This window comes from Salmo salar, chromosome 10 (genome assembly GCF_965601325.2).
Source record: "Salmo salar chromosome 10, fSalSal1, whole genome shotgun sequence".
Lineage (NCBI taxonomy): Eukaryota > Metazoa > Chordata > Actinopteri > Salmoniformes > Salmonidae > Salmo > Salmo salar.
This window is the reverse complement of record NC_138300.1, coordinates 52,566,918-52,584,247: the sequence shown is the minus strand read 5'-3', so window position 1 is coordinate 52,584,247 and position 17,330 is coordinate 52,566,918. Positions and strand designations below refer to the sequence as shown.

At 44.8% G+C, this 17,330-nt stretch overlaps 1 protein-coding gene across 1 annotated transcript in view; it reads left to right on the top strand.

The window, feature by feature from the left end:
• si:ch73-61d6.3 (occludin) overlaps positions 1-16,774 on the top strand; it is a 46,570-nt gene extending 29,796 nt beyond the window's left edge. Inside the window, exons 5-8 of the mRNA XM_014123589.3 lie at positions 8,055-8,267; positions 12,212-12,383; positions 14,190-14,231; positions 14,346-16,774. Of these exons, the coding sequence (XP_013979064.1) occupies positions 8,055-8,267; positions 12,212-12,383; positions 14,190-14,231; positions 14,346-14,447 (529 nt within the window). The 3' untranslated portion in view covers positions 14,448-16,774. The remainder of the gene's footprint in view (positions 1-8,054; positions 8,268-12,211; positions 12,384-14,189; positions 14,232-14,345) is intronic.
• Positions 16,775-17,330: the final 556 nt, after the last annotated feature.

Genomic DNA, 17,330 nt, shown 5'->3' with positions numbered 1-17,330 from the left:
TGTTGGAGCTTATGTTTGTAAACAGGAAGCAGGAGAATAGAGTCATGGTCAGTTTTGCATAAGGAAGGACAAGGGAGGACTTTTTATGCATTTCTCTGGGTAGAATAAAAGTGGTCTAGAGTTTTAGCAACTCTGGTTGACAGACGTGTTGGCAGACGTGTTGGTAGATGTGAGGGAGAACGGTTTTAAGTCTCCCCGTGTTAAAGTCTCCACCCACTAGAAACGCTGCCTCTGGGTAAGCGGATTCTTGTTTGTTTATGGCCCAATACAGTTCCTTGAGTATCAAAGTGGTGTTGGCTTGTGGAGGGATGTAGACAGCCGTGATAACTACGGATTAGAACTCTCCTGGTAGATAAAAGGGTCTACAGCTTACCATGGTGTATTCTATATCAGGTGAGCTAAAGCTCAAGATGTCCTTGACACTGGAAGCAACACACCAGTTGTTGTTTGTGAAGAGGCACACCCCTCCCCCCATTGGACTTTCCAGAGGCCGTTTTCGTCCGATCGTGCCGCTGCATGGAGAAACCACTGAGTTCTACGTACATATCTAATTTTATTTCTCACATACGGGTGTTTAGCATGTTATTGCGGGTATAGCGAAATGCATGTAGAAATGCTTATAGTAATCCAGCCACGTTTCTGCAACACATAATATTGCTGCTTTTCAAGTCTCTCTGATAGGAGACTCGCGAGTGAAGTTCATCCATCTTATTCTCCGGGGACTGAACATTTGGCAATAGAACGGAGGGGAGTGCCGGAGGGGAGATGCCGGTCGATTTTTCTCTTTGTTCCAGTCTCGCCAGGATACCGGCCCGTCTGCCACTTCTACGCCTGCAGCCCAGAGGCAGCGTTTTGATAGCCCATGAAACAAAGGTCCGGTATGAACAAAGGAACAGCTGAGTCGGAGTTGAAGTGGGATTTGAAGTTAAATTGAGGTTTGTAACTGTTGATCTGATGTCCAGAAGTGCTTGGTGGTCACGTGATAATAGTATGAACTTTCTGTATGAATAAAGTCAAGATAAACATGAAAAAGTCACCTAAAGTCGGTTTGGAACTTGTAGGATGTCGCTCTTCTCCGTCGGAACCATCTTTCTTAGAGAATATAGAACTGCATCTTGCGCAACTCTATACAAATAAGAGAAAGTACTGTACTTCAGCTTGTAGGCTGTGTGTAACTGTAAAGGAAAATTAGGTCTGTTTGAATGGGTTTACAATAACCTGCACCATTCGTTCCTCCCTTCATAATCACTGATCTGACATAATAGCGATGGGTGTGGACAGGCTTCCAGTAAGTAGCTTTCACCTATCCGCCGGTGATGTCAGATCATTGATAACTTTCAGGAAGGACGGAAGGAACGACGCATGTTAAACACTTACGGACAGACGCTTTTCTCTGTCAGAGTTACACATACCAGGTCAAGTGCTTGGTCACATGCCAGGTCAAGTGGTCTTATTTGGTCTTATTTGCAAATGGGTGCACAAGACCTGGTGCCGTGCAGTAAACAATGCCTCTATCAGGCCATATGTCAAACCAAACCTACTTCATGAAGTCCAGTGCCTGGGACAGGAGAGTAATGTATCGACCGCCCTCAGAAGTATCAAGGAAAGTCAACACACATCTATAAAGTGCTCATTAAGAGTTGAGGCTCATACATATTTAGAACAGTTAGTGGAACAATAACAATGGATGCATGCTTCTAAATTATTATAAACAAATCAATTAGACTGAATAAGAAACATTGTAGCTCTCACCATATATCATTGCAACCCTTATTGATGCTTTATGAACTTAGCAAAAAAACAGAAACGAACCTTTTTCAGGAGCTTGTCTTTCAAAGATAATTCGTAAAAATCCAAATAACTTCACAGATCTTCATTGTAAAGGGTTTAAACACTGTTTCCCCATGCTTGTTCAATGAACCATAAACAATTAATGAACATGCACCTGTGGAACGGTCATTAAGACACTAACAGCTTACAGACGGTAGGCAATTAAGGTCACAATTATGAAAACTCAGGACACTAAAGAGGCCTTTCTACTTACTCTGAAAAACACCACAAGAAAGATGCCCAGGGTCCCTGCTCATCTGCGTGAATGTGCCTTAGGCATGCTGCAAGGAGGCATGAGGACTGCAGATGTGGCCAGGGCAATAAATTGCAATGTCCGTACTGTGAGACGCCTAAGACAGCGCTACAGGGAGACAGGATGGACAGCTGATCGTCCTCGCAGTGGCAGACCACGTGTAACAACACCTGCACAGGATCGGTACATCCGAACATCACACCTGCGGGACAGGTACAGGATGGCAACAACAACTGCCCGAGTTACATCAGGAACGCACAATCCCTTCATCAGTGCTCAGACTGTCCGCAATAGGCTGAGAGAGGCTGGACTGAGGGCTTGTAGGCCTATTGTAAGGCAGGTCCTCACCAGACATCACCGGCAACAACGTTGTCTATGGGCACAAACCCATATAACAACACAGTTACACATGGAGTAAAACAAATATACAGTAGAAGAATAAGTCTATATACAATGTGAGCAAATGAGGTGAGATAAGAGAGGTAAAGGCAATAAATAGGCCATGGTGGCGAAGTAAATACAATATAGCAATTAAAACACTGGAATGTTAGATTTGACAGTAGATGAGTGTGCAAAGTAGAAATACTGGGGTGCAAAGGAGCTAAATAAATAAATACAGCAGGGAAAGTTGTTTGGGCTATTTATAGATGGGCTATGTACAGGTGCAGTGATCTGTGAGCTGCTCTGACAGCTGGTGCTTAAAGCTAGTGAGGGAGATAAGTGTTTCCAGTTTCAGAGATTTTAGTAGTTCGTTCCAGTCAATTGGCAGCAGAGAACTAGAAGGAGAGGCGGCCAAAGGAGGAATTGGCTTTGGGGGTGACAAGTGAGATATACCTGCTGGAACGCGTGCTACGGGTGGGTGCAGCTATGGTGACCAGCGAGCAGAGATAAGGCGGGACTTTACCTAGCAGGGTCTTGTAGATGACCTGGAGCCAGTGGGTTTGGCGACGAGTATGAAGCGAGGGCCAGCCAACGAGAGCATACAGGCCGCAGTGGTGGGTAGTATATGGGGCTTTGGTGACAAAACAGATGGCACTGTGATAGACTGCATCCAATTTGTTGAGTAGGGTGTTGGAGGCTATTTTGTAAATGACATCGCCAAAGTCGAGGATCGGTATGATGGTCAGTTTTACGAGGGTATGTTTGGCAGCATGAGTGAAGGATGCTTTGTTGCGAAATAGGAAGCCAATTCTAGATTTAACTTTTTGGATTGGAGATGTTTGATGTGAGTCTGGAAGGAGAGTTTACAGTCTAACCAGACACCTAGGTATTTGTAGTTGTCCACATATTCTAAGTCAGAACCGTCCAGAGTAGTGATGCTGGACGGGCGGGCAGGTGCAGGCAGCGATCGGTTGAAGAGCATGCATTTAGTTTTACTTGTATTTAAGAGCAGTTGGAGGCCACAGAAGGAGAGTTGTATGGCATTGAAGCTCGTCTGGAGGGTTGTTAACACAGTGTCCAAAGAAGGGCCAGAAGTATACAGAATGGTGTCGTCTGCGTAGAGGTGGATTAGAGACTCACCAGCAGCAAGAGCGACATCATTGATATATACAGAGAAGAGAGTCGGCCCAAGAATTGAACCCTGTGGTACCCCCATAGAGACTGCCAGAGGCCCGGACAACAGGCCCTCTGATTTGACACACTGAACTCTATCAGAGAAGTAGTTGGTGAACCAGTCGAGGCAATCATTTGAGAAACCAAGGCTGTTGAGTCTGCCGATGAGGATGTGGTGATTGACAGAGTCGAAAGCCTTGGCCAGGTCAATGAATACGGCTGCACAGTACTGTTTCTTATCGATGGCGGTTAAGATATCGTTTAGGACCTTGAGCGTGGCTGAGGTGCACCCATGACTAGCTCTGAAACCAGATTGCATAGCGGAGAAGGTACGGTGGGATTCGAAATGGTCGGTGATCTGTTTGTTAATTTGGCTTTTGTAGACCTTAGAAAGGCAGGGTAGGATAGATATAGGTCTGTAGCAGTTAGGGTCAAGAGTGTCCTCCCCTTTGAAGAGGGGGATGACTGCAGCTGCTTTCCAACCTTTGGGAATCTCAGACGACACGAAAGAGAGGTTGAACAGGCTAGTAATAGGGGTTGCAACAATTACGGCAGGTAATTTTAGAAAGAAAGGGTCCAGATTGTCTAGCCCGGGTGATTTGTGGGGGTCTGGATTTTGCAGCTCTTTCAGAACATCAGCTGACTGGATTTGGGAGAAGGAGAAATGGGGAAGGCTTGGGCGAGTTGCTGTGGGGGGTGCAGTGCTGTTGACTGGGGTAGGGGTGGCCAGGTGGAAAGCATGGCCAGCCGTAGAAAAATGCTTATTGAAATTCTCAATTATAGTGGATTTATTGGTGGTGACAGAGTTTCCTATCCTCAGTGCAGTGGGCAGTTGGGAGGAGGTGCTCTTATTCTCCATGGACTTTACAGTGTCCCAGAACTTTTTTGAGTTTGTGTTGCAGGAAGCAGATTTCTGCTTGAAAAAGCTAGCCTTGGCTTTTCTAACTGCCTGTGTATATTGGTTTCTAACTTCCCTAAAAAGTAGCATTTCACGGGGGCTGTTCGATGCTAATGCAGAATGCCACAGGATGTTTTTGTGTTGGTTAAGGGCAGTCAGGTCTGGAGAGAACCAAGGGCTATATCTGTTCCTGGTTCTAAATTTCTTGAATGGGGCATGCTTATTTAAGATGTTGAGGAAGGCATTAAAAAAAAAAAACAGGCATCCTCTACTGACGGGATGAGGTCGATATCCTTCCAGGATACCCGGGCCAGGTCGATTAGAAAGGCCTGCTCGCTGAAGTGTTTCAGGGAGCGTTTGATAGTGATGAGTGGAGGTCGTTTCACCGCTGACCCATTACGGATGCAGGCAATGAGGCAGTGATCGCTGAGATCTTGGTTGAAAACAGCAGAGGTGTATTTAGAGGGCAAGTTGGTTAGGATGATATCTGTGAGGGTGCCCGTGTTTACGGCATTGGGGTTGTACCTGGTAGGTTCACTGATCATTTGTGTGAGATTGAGGGCATCAAGCTTAGATTGTAGGATGGCCGGGGTGTTTAGTATGTCACAGTTTAGGTCACCTAGCAGCACGAGCTCTGAAGATAGATGGGAGGCAATCAGTTCACATATGGTATCCAGAGCACAGCTGGGGGCAGAGGGTGGTCTATAACATGCGGCAATGATGAGAGACTTGTTTTTAGAGAGGTGGATTTTGAAAAGTAGAAGTTCAAATTGTTTGGGTGTAGACCTGGATAGTAGGACAGAACTCTGCAGGCTATCTCTGCAGTAGATTGCAACACCGCCCCCTTTGGCCATTCTATCTTGTCTGAAAATGTTGTAGTTAGGGATGGAGATTTCAGAGTTATTGGTGGTCTTCCTAAGCCAGGATTCAGACACGGCTAAGACATCCGGGTTGGCAGAGTGTGCTAAAGCAGTGAATAAAACAAACTTAGGGAGGAGGCTTCTAATGTTAACATGCATGAAACCAAGGTTTTTACAATTACAGAAGTCATCAAAAGAGAGCGCCTGGGGAATAGGAGTGGAGCTAGGCACTGCAGGGCCTGGATTCACCTCTACATCGCCAGAGGAACAGAGGAGGAGTAGGATAAGGGTACGGCTAAAAGCCATGAGAATTGGACGTCTAGGATGTCCGGAACAGAGAGTAAAAGGAGCAGGTTTCTGGGGGCGATAAAATAGATTCAAGGTATTGTGTACAGACAAAGGTATGGTAGGATGTGAATACAGTGGATGTAAACCTAGGCATTGAGTGATGAAATAGATTGTCTCTAGAAACATAATTGAAACCAGGTAATGTCATGGTATGTGTGATTGGTGGAACTGAAGGGTTGGATAAGGTATAATGAGCAGAGCTAGAGGCTCTACAGTGAAATAAGCCAATAAACACTAACCAGAACAGCAATGGACAAGGCATATTGACATTAAGGAGAGGCATGCTTAGCCGAGTGATCATAAGGGTCCAGTGAGGTTGGTTGGGGTCACAGCGATTCAGACAGCTAGCCGAGCCATGGGTAGCAAGCTAGCAGAAGATGGTCTGTTTTTTAGCCACCCTGTGCGTTTCCGTTGGTAGATTAGTGGGTTCCGTGTGGTAGAGCGGATCAATCCAATTGTCAAAATAGTTATAGTGGCCCAAGAAGATTGTTCGATAGACCTGTTCAGATAGCAGTCGATATGCTCAAGACAGCTAACGATTAGCGGGCCGCAGTTAGCAGATGGGCGTTCAGGTTACGTCGCGATGGAGGGGCCAGTTGAATAACTCCCTCGGGCAGATAACGTCGGAATTCCAGTCGTGAAGGCCCGGTGGGGCTCTGCATCGGCAGTAAAACGGGTCCGGATAGGTGATTGTAGCCCAGGAGTGGCTGATGGAACTCTTCAGCTGGCTAGCTCCGGGATAATTGGTGTTTGCTCCGGAATCGACGTTAGCCAATAGTCACTCGGATAGCAGCTAGTTAGCTGCAAGATCCAGGTGTAAATGTCCAGAGCTTGCGGTAGAAATTCGGGGATATGGAGAGAAAATGGGTCCGGCACCACATTTGGTGAGGCGGGTTGCAGGAGAGTGTTTTGAAGTTGAGTTTCTAGAAAAAATATACAAAAAGATATGCGAAGGAAAAGACAAAAAGACATAAAATACATACACACGGAACAAGACGAGGACAAAGGACGTCTGACTGCTACGCCATCTTGGAAACCTTGAAGAAGCTGTAGAAATAGAATATAAACGCAATAGAAGCGTTGTTTCTTGTACTATTGTCTCTTGTGTCTTTAGAGGACTGTATCACTTTGATGTCCTTTTTCTTCTGTCCTTATTTTATCTTTCTTTTCTTCTGTTTTCTTCTGTTAACTAGATATTCTTTGTTAACTAGCTAGCTTCTTCCAGGAGAGTCCCTAGCAACTGCTTAGCAACTGGTAAACAATTCAGCTAGCTAAGATAACTGTACAATTTCATGAAAAATAGTTACTTTTTCAAAAGCCTGTCTTCTTTGTTTGTTGCTTGTTTTGTCTCCAATTCAGTCTTGCCGTTTTCTTTTGCTTTTTTCCCAATGTACTTCACTCTAAAAACAAACAAAAAAAACATGTACATTTCAATATTTGTAGGAGCTCATTTTTTCAGCAGCTGCTGCTCAATTTGGAACTCCGGAACAGAGAATTAATGCAGCTGGTGGCCACACCAGATACTGACTGTTACTTTTGATTTTGACCCCCCTTTGTTCAGGGACACATTATTCCATTTCTGTTAGTCACGTGTCTGTGGAACTTGTTCAGTTTATGTCTCAGTTGTTGAATCTTGTTATGTTCATACAAATATTTACACATGTTAAGTTTGCTGAAAATAAACGCAGTTGACATTGAGAGGACGTTTCTTTTTTTTTGCTGAGTTTATGTAATGTTGATAAAACTCCAAAAAAGTCCTGTTTCATAAACAGAGGAATGCTAGCCTCAAGACTTCCCTGACCTTGTTGACATAACCTGCCAGTTTATGTTATATGGTGCTCTGCTGTAATATCATAGCCACTTCCACTGAGCCTTGAGATGAAACCTTAAATCCCTGCTAACTCAACAGTGAACTTCTCTTCCCCACCTTTTATTAAGGAAATCCGGAGTCTGTCTCTTCCATTTGTCCAGTGGTTTCGGTGACTTGTAATCAGTTACATCCATGTACTTCATTGTCGTTTTTCCCTTTAAGTGGATCAGAAACCATAGGAAGGTCATGGCTGATAAGTTCTTGGTTGTATGTGACAAGAAATGACTAAGGTCATAGAAACTAAAGTCAAAACTAAGGTAATTTTTGTACACAGAGCAGAGGTATTCAGAGTGTTTTTGGTAGAAAGAGCAGAGGTTTTCAGGTATTCAGAGGGCTTTTGGTACATAGAGCAGAGGTATTCAGAGTGTCTACCATATTATATTTACATTTTACATTACATTCATTGTTGAGTTTATATTGAATGTTATTGTTGTGCCTTAGGTATTCGGAGCATCTGGCTAGCCGTCCCTCGGACCAGCCCTCCCAGGGGGCCAGTTCCAGCCCCTCTGAGGAGGCAGGGGGGGTCAGGAAGCCCTCTGCCAACAGGGGGAAGAGGCGCCGGCGCAACCCTGAGCTGGATGAATCACAGTACGAAACAGAGTACACCACGGGAGGAGAGACTGGCAACGAACTGGACCCAGAGGAGTGGGAGAGGTGAGACACACAGGGAGGCATACACATACACACGCACAAATGTATTACACGCATGACTAACTCACTTTTGATAAAAGCATCTGCTAAATGGCATATATTATATATTATTATATCACACAAATTGGCAGGAACGTTGACGCGCGCGCGCACACACATACATACATGCGCGCGCAGGCAGGAATATTTGCACACACACACAAACACGTTCACACTCACTCACTCACACACACCTGCAACAATGCAATGGTAGTGGGGGAGGTTAGACACACATGGCAAGCACTCATACACACGTAATCACACACACACACTACAGCCATATTAGTCTGAGTTTTTTCCACACAGGCACACACACACACACACACACACACCCCAGTACACGCTTTGAAGAAAAGGTGTTATCGAGAACTTCAATAACCCTTTTTGGTTCCAGGTAGAACCCTTTTGGGTTCCATGTAGAACCCTTTCCACAAAGGGTTCTACATGGAACCCAAAAGTGTTCTACCTGGAACCCAAAAGTGTTCTACCTGGAACCAAAAAGTGTTCTCCTATGGGGACAGCTGAAGAACCCCTTTGGAACCCTTTTTTCTAACAGTGTAGCAGTCTGGGCTGGTCTTGTTTGGTCCAGTACAGTAACTAATCTCTACTGGCATGCCATTCCACATGAGGTTGTAATTGGAAATAATGAGAGAATTGGGCCAAAGGTTTAAGGTGTGGGGGTCAGTTGTGAGTAGGTCGTTAGTGAGAGAGCTGCCTCCACCTCCCCTCTGCCTTTCCTCTCCTTGACACTGAGAGGGCCCTGGTGAGAGAATTGGGATCTTAAAACCATTGTTTGACTGGTGTAAAACAGAAGATATGAAGCCCTGGCTTGCTGTACTGTGTATTACAGGAGCACTCAATTCCTGTAATGGTCGAGAAGTGGCCAAAAAGAAAGCGGAGCTTCTCGTTGAAATATGCTGAGTGTACAGCAAGACAGAATATGACCCCAATACTGTTGATCATAGTACATTCGAGTTAAATTGATCAAATTCACTATTTGACCAAAAGTATGTGGACAATTTACACGTCGAACATCTCATTACAAAATCATGGGCATTTAATATGGAGTTGATTTCCCCCCCCCCCCCCCTTTGCTGCTATAACAGCCTCCACACTTCTGGGAAGGCTTTCCACTAGATGTTGGAACATTGCTGAGGGGACTTACTTGCATTCAGCCAGAAGAGCATTAGTGATGTCGAGCACTGATGTTGGGCGATTAGGTCTGGCTCGCAGTTGGTGTTCCAATTCATCCCAAAAGTGTTTGATGGGGTTGAGGTCAGGGCTCTGTGCAGGCCAGTCAAGTTCTTCCACACTGATCTCGACAAACCATTTCTGTATGGACCTCGCTTTGTGCATGGGGCATTGTCATGCTGAAACAGGAAAGGGCCTTCCCTAAATTGTTGCCACAAAGTTGGAAGCACAGAATTGTCCAGAATGTCATTGTATGCTGTAGTGTAAACATTTCCCTTCAATGGAACTAAGGGGCCTAGCCCAAACCATGAAAAACAGCCCCAATTATTCTTCCTCCACCAAACTTAACAGTTGGCACTTGGCAGGTAGCGTTCTCCTGGCATCCGCCAAACCCAGATTTGTCCATCGGACTGCCAGATGGTGCAGAGTGATTCATCACTCCAGCGAGCGCGTTTCCACTGCTCCAGAGTCCAATGGTGTCAAGCTTTACACCACTCCAGCCGACGCTCGGCATTGCACATGGTGATCTTAGGCTTGTGTGCAGCTGCTCGGCCATGAAAACCCATTTCATGAAGCTCCCGACAAACAGTTATTGTGCTGACGTTGCTTCCAGAGGCAGTTTGGAACACGGTAGTGAGTGTTGCAACCAAGGACAGACGATTTTTACACGCTACGCGCTTCAGCACTCTGTGGTCCCGTTCTATGAGCTTGTGTGGCCTATCACTTTATGGCTGAGTCGTTGGTGCTCCTAGATGTTTCCATTGCACAATAACAGCACTTACAATTGACTGGGGCACCTCTAGCAGGGCAGAAATTTGACGAACTGACTTGTTGGAAAGGTGGCATCCTATGACGGTGCCACGTTAAGTCACTGAGCTCTTCAGTAAGGCAATTCTACTGCCAATGTTTGTCTATGGAGATTGCATGCTTGATTTTATACACCTGTCAGCAACGGGTGTGGCTGAAATAGCCAAATCCACTAAGTTGAAGGGGTGTCCACATACTGTTGTGTATATACAGTTGAAGTCGGAAGTTTACATACACTTAGGTTGCAGTCATCAAAACTCGTTTTTCAACCACTCCACAAATTTCTTGTTAACAAACTATAGTTTTGGAAAGTCGGTTAGGACATCTGCTTTGTGCATGACACAAATAATTTTTCCAACAACTGTTTACAGACAGATTATTTCACTTATAATTCACTGTATCACAATTCCAGTGGGTCAGAAGTTTACATACACTAAGTTGACTGTGCCTTTAAACAGCTTTGAAAATTCCAGAAAATGATGTCATGGCTTTAGATGCTTCTGATAGCCTAATTGACATAATTTTAGTGAATTGGAGGTGTACCTGTTGATGTATTTCAAGGCCTACCTTCAAACTCATTGCCTCTTTGCTTGATATCATGGGAAAATCTAAAGAAATAAGCCAAGACCTCAGAAAACAAATTGTGACCTCCACAAGTCTGGTTCATCCATTGGAGCAAACGCCTGAAGGTATCACATTCATCTGTACAAACAATAGTACGCAAGTATAAACACCATGAGACCACGCAGCCGTCATACCGCTCAGGAAGAACACGTGTTCTGTCTCCTAGAGATGAACGTACTTTTGGTGCAAAAAAGTACAAATCAATCCCAGAACAACAGCAAAGACCCCTGTGAAGATGCTGGAGGAAACAGGTACAAAAGTATCTATATCCACAGTAAAACGAGTCCTATATCGACATAACCTGAAAGGACGCTCGGCAAGGAAGAAGCCACTGCTCCAAAACCAGCATAAAAAAGCCAGACTATGGTTTGCAACTGCACATTGGGACAAAGATTGTACTTTTTGGAGAAATGTCCTCTGGTCTGATGAAACAAAAATAGAACTGTTTGGCCATAATGACCATCGTTAAGTTTGGAGGAAAAAGGGGGATGCTTGCAAGCTGAAGAACACCATCCCAACCGTGAAGCACGGGGGTGGCAGCATCAGTTGTGGGGGTGCTTTGCTGCAGAAGGGACTAGTGCACTTCACAAAATAGATCGCATGATGAGGCAGGAAAATTATCTGGATATATTGAAGCAACATCTCAAGACATGAGTCAGGAATTTAAAGCTTGGTCGCAAATGGGTCTTCCAAATGGACAATGACCCCAAGCATACTTAAAAAATTTGGTCAAAATGGCTTAAGTACAACAAAGTCAAGGTGTTGGAGTGGCCATCACAAAGCCCTGACCTCAATCCCGTAAAAAAATTGTGGGCAGAACTGAAAAGGCATGTGCGAGCAAGGCCTACAAACCTGACTCAGTTACACCAGCTCTGCCAGGAGGAATGGGCCAAAATTCACCCAACTTATTGTGGGAAGCTTGTGGAAGGCTACCTGAAACGTTTCACCCAAGTTAAACAATTTAAAGGCAATGCTACCAAATACTAATTGAGTGTATGTAAACTTCTGACCCACTGGGAATGTGATGAAAGAAATAAAAGCTGAAATAAATAATTCTCTCTATTATTCTGACATTTCACATTCTTAAAATAAAGTGGTGATCCTAACTGACCTAAGACAGGGAATTTTTACAAGGAGTAAATGTCAGGAATTGTGAAACTGATTTTAAATGTATTTGGCTAAAGTGTATGTAAACTTCTGACTTCAAATGTATAGTGTATGTGTAAACAATGTCTAACAATATTCTCTGACTTCGTCTATCTCTCAATCTCTCTCTCTCCCCTCAGCGTCTACCCAGAGATAACGTCAGACGGCCAGCGTCAAGAGTACAAGAGGGAGTTTGATGCCGACCTGAGGAAGTACAAACACCTGTGTGCTGAGATGGATGACATCAGTGACCAGATGAACAAACTCAGCAGGCAGCTGGACACACTGGACGAGACCTCCGCCCAGTACCAGGTGAGACACCAGAGGGAGACCAGTGGAGGCTTGTGTCAAGGTAGTATTCACATATATATCTTTTAAATGTTATGTTATTATTTTTGAGCGTACAGTGGGAAATGTGGAGAAAGACAGTAGGGTCATACACAGACAGTAGGGTCATAGACAGACAGTAGGGTCATAGACAGACAGTAGGGTCATAGACAGACAGTAGGGTCATGGACGGACAGTAGGGTCATGGACGGACAGTAGGGTCATGGACGGACAGTGGGCAGACAGACAGCAGGGTTATAGACAGAGGGTGAAGACAGACAGTAGGGTCATGGACAGTAGGGTCATGGACAGACAGTAGGGTCATGGACAGACAGTAGGGTCATGGACAGACAGTAGGGTCATGGACAGACAGAAGGGTCATGGACGGACAGTAGGGTCATGGACAGACAGTAGGGTCATGGACAGACAGTAGGGTCATGGACAGACAGTAGGGTCATGGACAGACAGTAGGGTCATGGACAGACAGTAGGGTCATAGAGAGAGGGTGGAGACGGACAGACAGTACGGTCATGGACAGAGGGTGGAGACGGACAGAGGGTGGAGACGGACAGAGGGTGGAGACGGACAGAGGGTGGAGACGGACAGAGGGTGGAGACGGACAGACAGAAGGGTCATGGACAGAGGGTGGAGACGGACAGACAGAAGGGTGAAAGACAGACAGAGGTTAGAGACAGACAGTAGTGTCATAGACAGAGAGTGGTGACAGACAGAAGGGTCATGGACAGAAGGGTCATGGACGGACAGTAGGGTCATGGACGGACAGTAGGGTCATGGACGGACAGTAGGGTCATGGACGGACAGTAGGGTCATGGACGGACAGTAGGGTCATGGACAGACAGTAGGGTCATGGACAGACAGTAGGGTCATAGACAGACAGTAGGGTCATGGACAGACAGTAGGGTCATGGACAGACAGTAGGGTCATAGAGAGAGGGTGGAGACGGACAGACAGTAGGGTCATGGACAGACAGTAGGGTCATGGACAGACAGTAGGGTCATGGACAGACAGTAGGGTCATAGAGAGAGGGTGGAGACGGACAGACAGTACGGTCATGGACAGACAGTAGGGTCATAGAGAGAGGGTGGAGACGGACAGAGGGTGGAGACGGACAGAGGGTGGAGACGGACAGTAGGGTCATAGAGAGAGGGTGGAGACGGACAGACAGTACGGTCATGGACAGACAGTAGGGTCATAGACAGAGGGTGGAGACGGACAGAGGGTGGAGACGGACAGAGGGTGGAGACGGACAGAGGGTGGAGACGGACAGAGGGTGGAGACGGACAGACAGAAGGGTCATGGACAGAGGGTGGAGACGGACAGACAGAAGGGTCATGGACAGAGGGTGGAGACGGACAGAGGGTGGAGACGGACAGAAGGGTCATGGACAGAGGGTGGAGACAGACAGAAGGGTGAAAGACAGACAGAGGTTGGAGACAGACAGTAGTGTCATAGACAGAGGTTGGAGCCAGACAGCAGGGTCATGGACAGAGGTTGGAGACAGAAGGGTGATAGACAGACAGAAGGGTGATAGACAGACAGACAGAGGGTGGAGACAGACAGACAGAGGGTGGAGACAGACAGAGGCTGGAGGTGGGGCTACAACCCCTGTCGCAAGGGGCCATATGTGGTCCGGATGGTGGAGGCTGGTGTCAATTTAAATGGGAGGACAAGCTCAATACTATGAGCTCTCCTTCCTTCACCAGCCTCCACTGAGATACACACTTAGAACCAGGGATAAATACTTCTTATTCTCCTTATTCTTTACTTCAGGTTGTGGCAGAGGAATATAATCGACTGAAAGACGTTAAGAGGGTGAGCAGACATTTCTATGAAACCCCATACATTATAAAGAATTAACCTTTATCACCCCATAATGGGGAATAGACGATGAAACAAATGATCTGTTTTCTCTCTGCTCCTCCCCAGACACCAGACTACCAGGCTAAGAAGCTGGAGTGTCGCAAGTTGAGACACAAACTGTTCCATATCAAACGTGTGGTCAAGGCCTACGACAAGAGCCTTTCTTAAAGCCACGCTCTCCCTCCAACCCTATCCACCCCCTCCTCTGTCGTCATGACAACACCACACTCCTGGACTAAGAATATGCAGAACTCTAAGAATATGCAGAACACTAAGAATATGCAGAACACAAAGAATATGCAGAACACTAAGAATATGCAGAACATAAAGAATATGCAGAACACTAAGAATATGCAGAACACTAAGAATATGCAGAACACTAAGAATATGCAGAACACTAAGAATATGCAGAACACTAAGAATATGCAGAACACTAAGAATATGCAGAATGTTGAAAACCAAAGCTCCCTTCTTGGCATTTACACACACACACACACACACACACACACACACACACACCACACACACACACTAATGACATGGTTATGTGATTCCTTCTGCCTGGATTAATTTCAGACCAGTTCTCTACTCTGTGTGGATTGCTTCACAGACACTATCGTACACTGTGGGGTTGAAAGACTATATTCATAATACTTCACACAGTAACACAACACTAGCACTGCCATATTCCTAACTGTGCCTAGTAAGTAACATTGTTGTACATGCTTGCCTTGAAACACTGCAGCCTCTTTGACTGGATGGGTGTGGTTATAAAAGGTTACTTCAATGTCGTTTCACCTGAGGTGGTCTGTGATAAAGGCATTGGGCCTTTGCTGGTTCCTGTTTGCATTGTTTTATCTCCACAGATAAGGCAGTATCACTGAGCGTAGAAAAGGGCGAGTCATGCACCAAACCTACTAGAACAAACCCGTGCTGTGTGCTTCAAGCACTCCACAAAAGAAAGCTAAAATACCCACTGTTTTCTCTTACAAAGGACTGAATTCTACCTTATATTATGACAGTTGGAGGACCTGCAGTATGTGAACACTCTGAGCTGCGTTCGCAAATTCGGTCTGGCTATCTACCCCGATTTCAGAGCACTCTAGTCTGAGTGTGCCAGAGCGTAAGTAACTGACTCCAGTTGAACATGGCTGGTGTCAGTAAACGTCGGTAAAAAAAAAGCGTAATTCAATTGTTGCCAGCAGCACAGTTACAGTCACCAACGCACTGGGTAACATGAAAACAGTCCAAACAGCTCTGCTAGGGTGAGTAAAATGGTCAGAGTGAGGTGTTCTCTCATTTGTGTCTGGAAGTAGCTAGCCAACGTTAGCCAGTTAGCTTGGGATCTTGACTGCCATTGGGAGGTCAGACCTCTGAACGCTCCGACGAGAGCGAAACGCTCAGAATGTACGAACTGACAATCTGACAACACCGCACTCTGAACATACTCTGGCATTCCAGATTGAATTTACGAACACACCCTCTGTTGTGTATTGCCATGACAACCTCAATGTTATGTTTCAGAAAAGTAGGGCTGTGTTAGCAACATTGTCAGTGAAATTAGTATTGTACTGTGTCTGCAGATAATTTCCAATATCACCATCTAGACTTCTTCTAAATCTGTTGTCCATTGTGATTAACTGTATATTTTGTATATATTTTGGAGTTAACAGGATTTAAATGGTGAAGTATTTACAAATAACACAGAATCAAGAGGAACAAAACGCTTTGTATTTGTCCTATGCATTCTTCATGTTAGGAGCCGTCTATCTGAATTCATGCCATGTTAACGTGACAGTCAGAACTAGGAAACGCTGACATTTCCGACTTGCTAACTGGTTGAACGCGGCACGTCTATAACTACAACCAGTTAGCAAGTCGGACATTTCTGAGTTTCTTAGTTCCGATTAGAACGTGAACGCGGCAATATGGTGACATCTTGGTCATTTTGTACTTACTGAAGAGACAAATGAACTGTTGTCCAGGGTGTTTTCTCAGTGGTCATTCACAATGCACTGATGCTATGCACATATTAACCAATGACAGGGGCAGTATTTTATGAACAATATTTGTCTCATGTGCTCTTTAAACACTATGGGAAGCATGCATCAATGTGGTAAATGTGTCAATAAGCTCAACTTGGTTTTGATTTGATTTCTCTGCTGTGATATAATGATTACCTGTTGATTATTATGTTTTGTTGTCACTGATCTGCTAACACACACCTTCTGCAAGGTAATGCTTCTCAATGTCAGTTAGAAAATTATTTACAGCTATTTGGATTATTTGTAATTCATTTGTAATTCATTTGTATTTTCTGTGCTTGAACTGATGAGTTTTACGAAGAACAGATTTTTGTCTTCCCCCTTTTTTGAGTCCTTTATTTTATATGAATTTATTTCCTTTCATGTTACTGTAAAATCTCTTGTAAAAAAGGCATCATTTCTAAAACGTATTGATTGCCATGAAAAAAATAAACTTCTGTAATTCTTTAACGACGGTAATCTAACAACTACAGTATCTAGGAGCCCTTTCCTTTCTCCTACTGCCATCTAAAACCATACTGCTGGTCAAGTTACCAGCTTGTTAGCCAGCTAAACATGACTGGACTAGGCTGTTTATTATCAAACAAATATCTAGCAGCCTGCAAGTAGAAGGGGAAACATTCAGGTCTAGCTCCGGTAATACAGTATATCATAATTTTTGAATGGTTTTCTGCATGGTAAAGTCTGTCTAATCAGACATGCTCATGGTTCTCACAGGTAAGTGCAATTAAGCGGTCGCTACCTCACTCTTCAGTGAAGAGGAAATTCAGTAAATCTTGGAGGACAACGGGGGAGAATCTCAATTGATTTTGCTCGACTCCTTGCAACCTCTTCTCTGTCCTCTTCTTGCCTCCTTTTGAAAGAGACTTACACTATATTTCAGTTATCGATCAGATATTCACAACTCATTTACCAATCACATCATGTCTTGTCTTTCGATTTACTTTTTCACCTGTAAACCCCTGGTGAAGAGTGAAGACAAAGGCCCCCAATGTGTTGGTTTTAT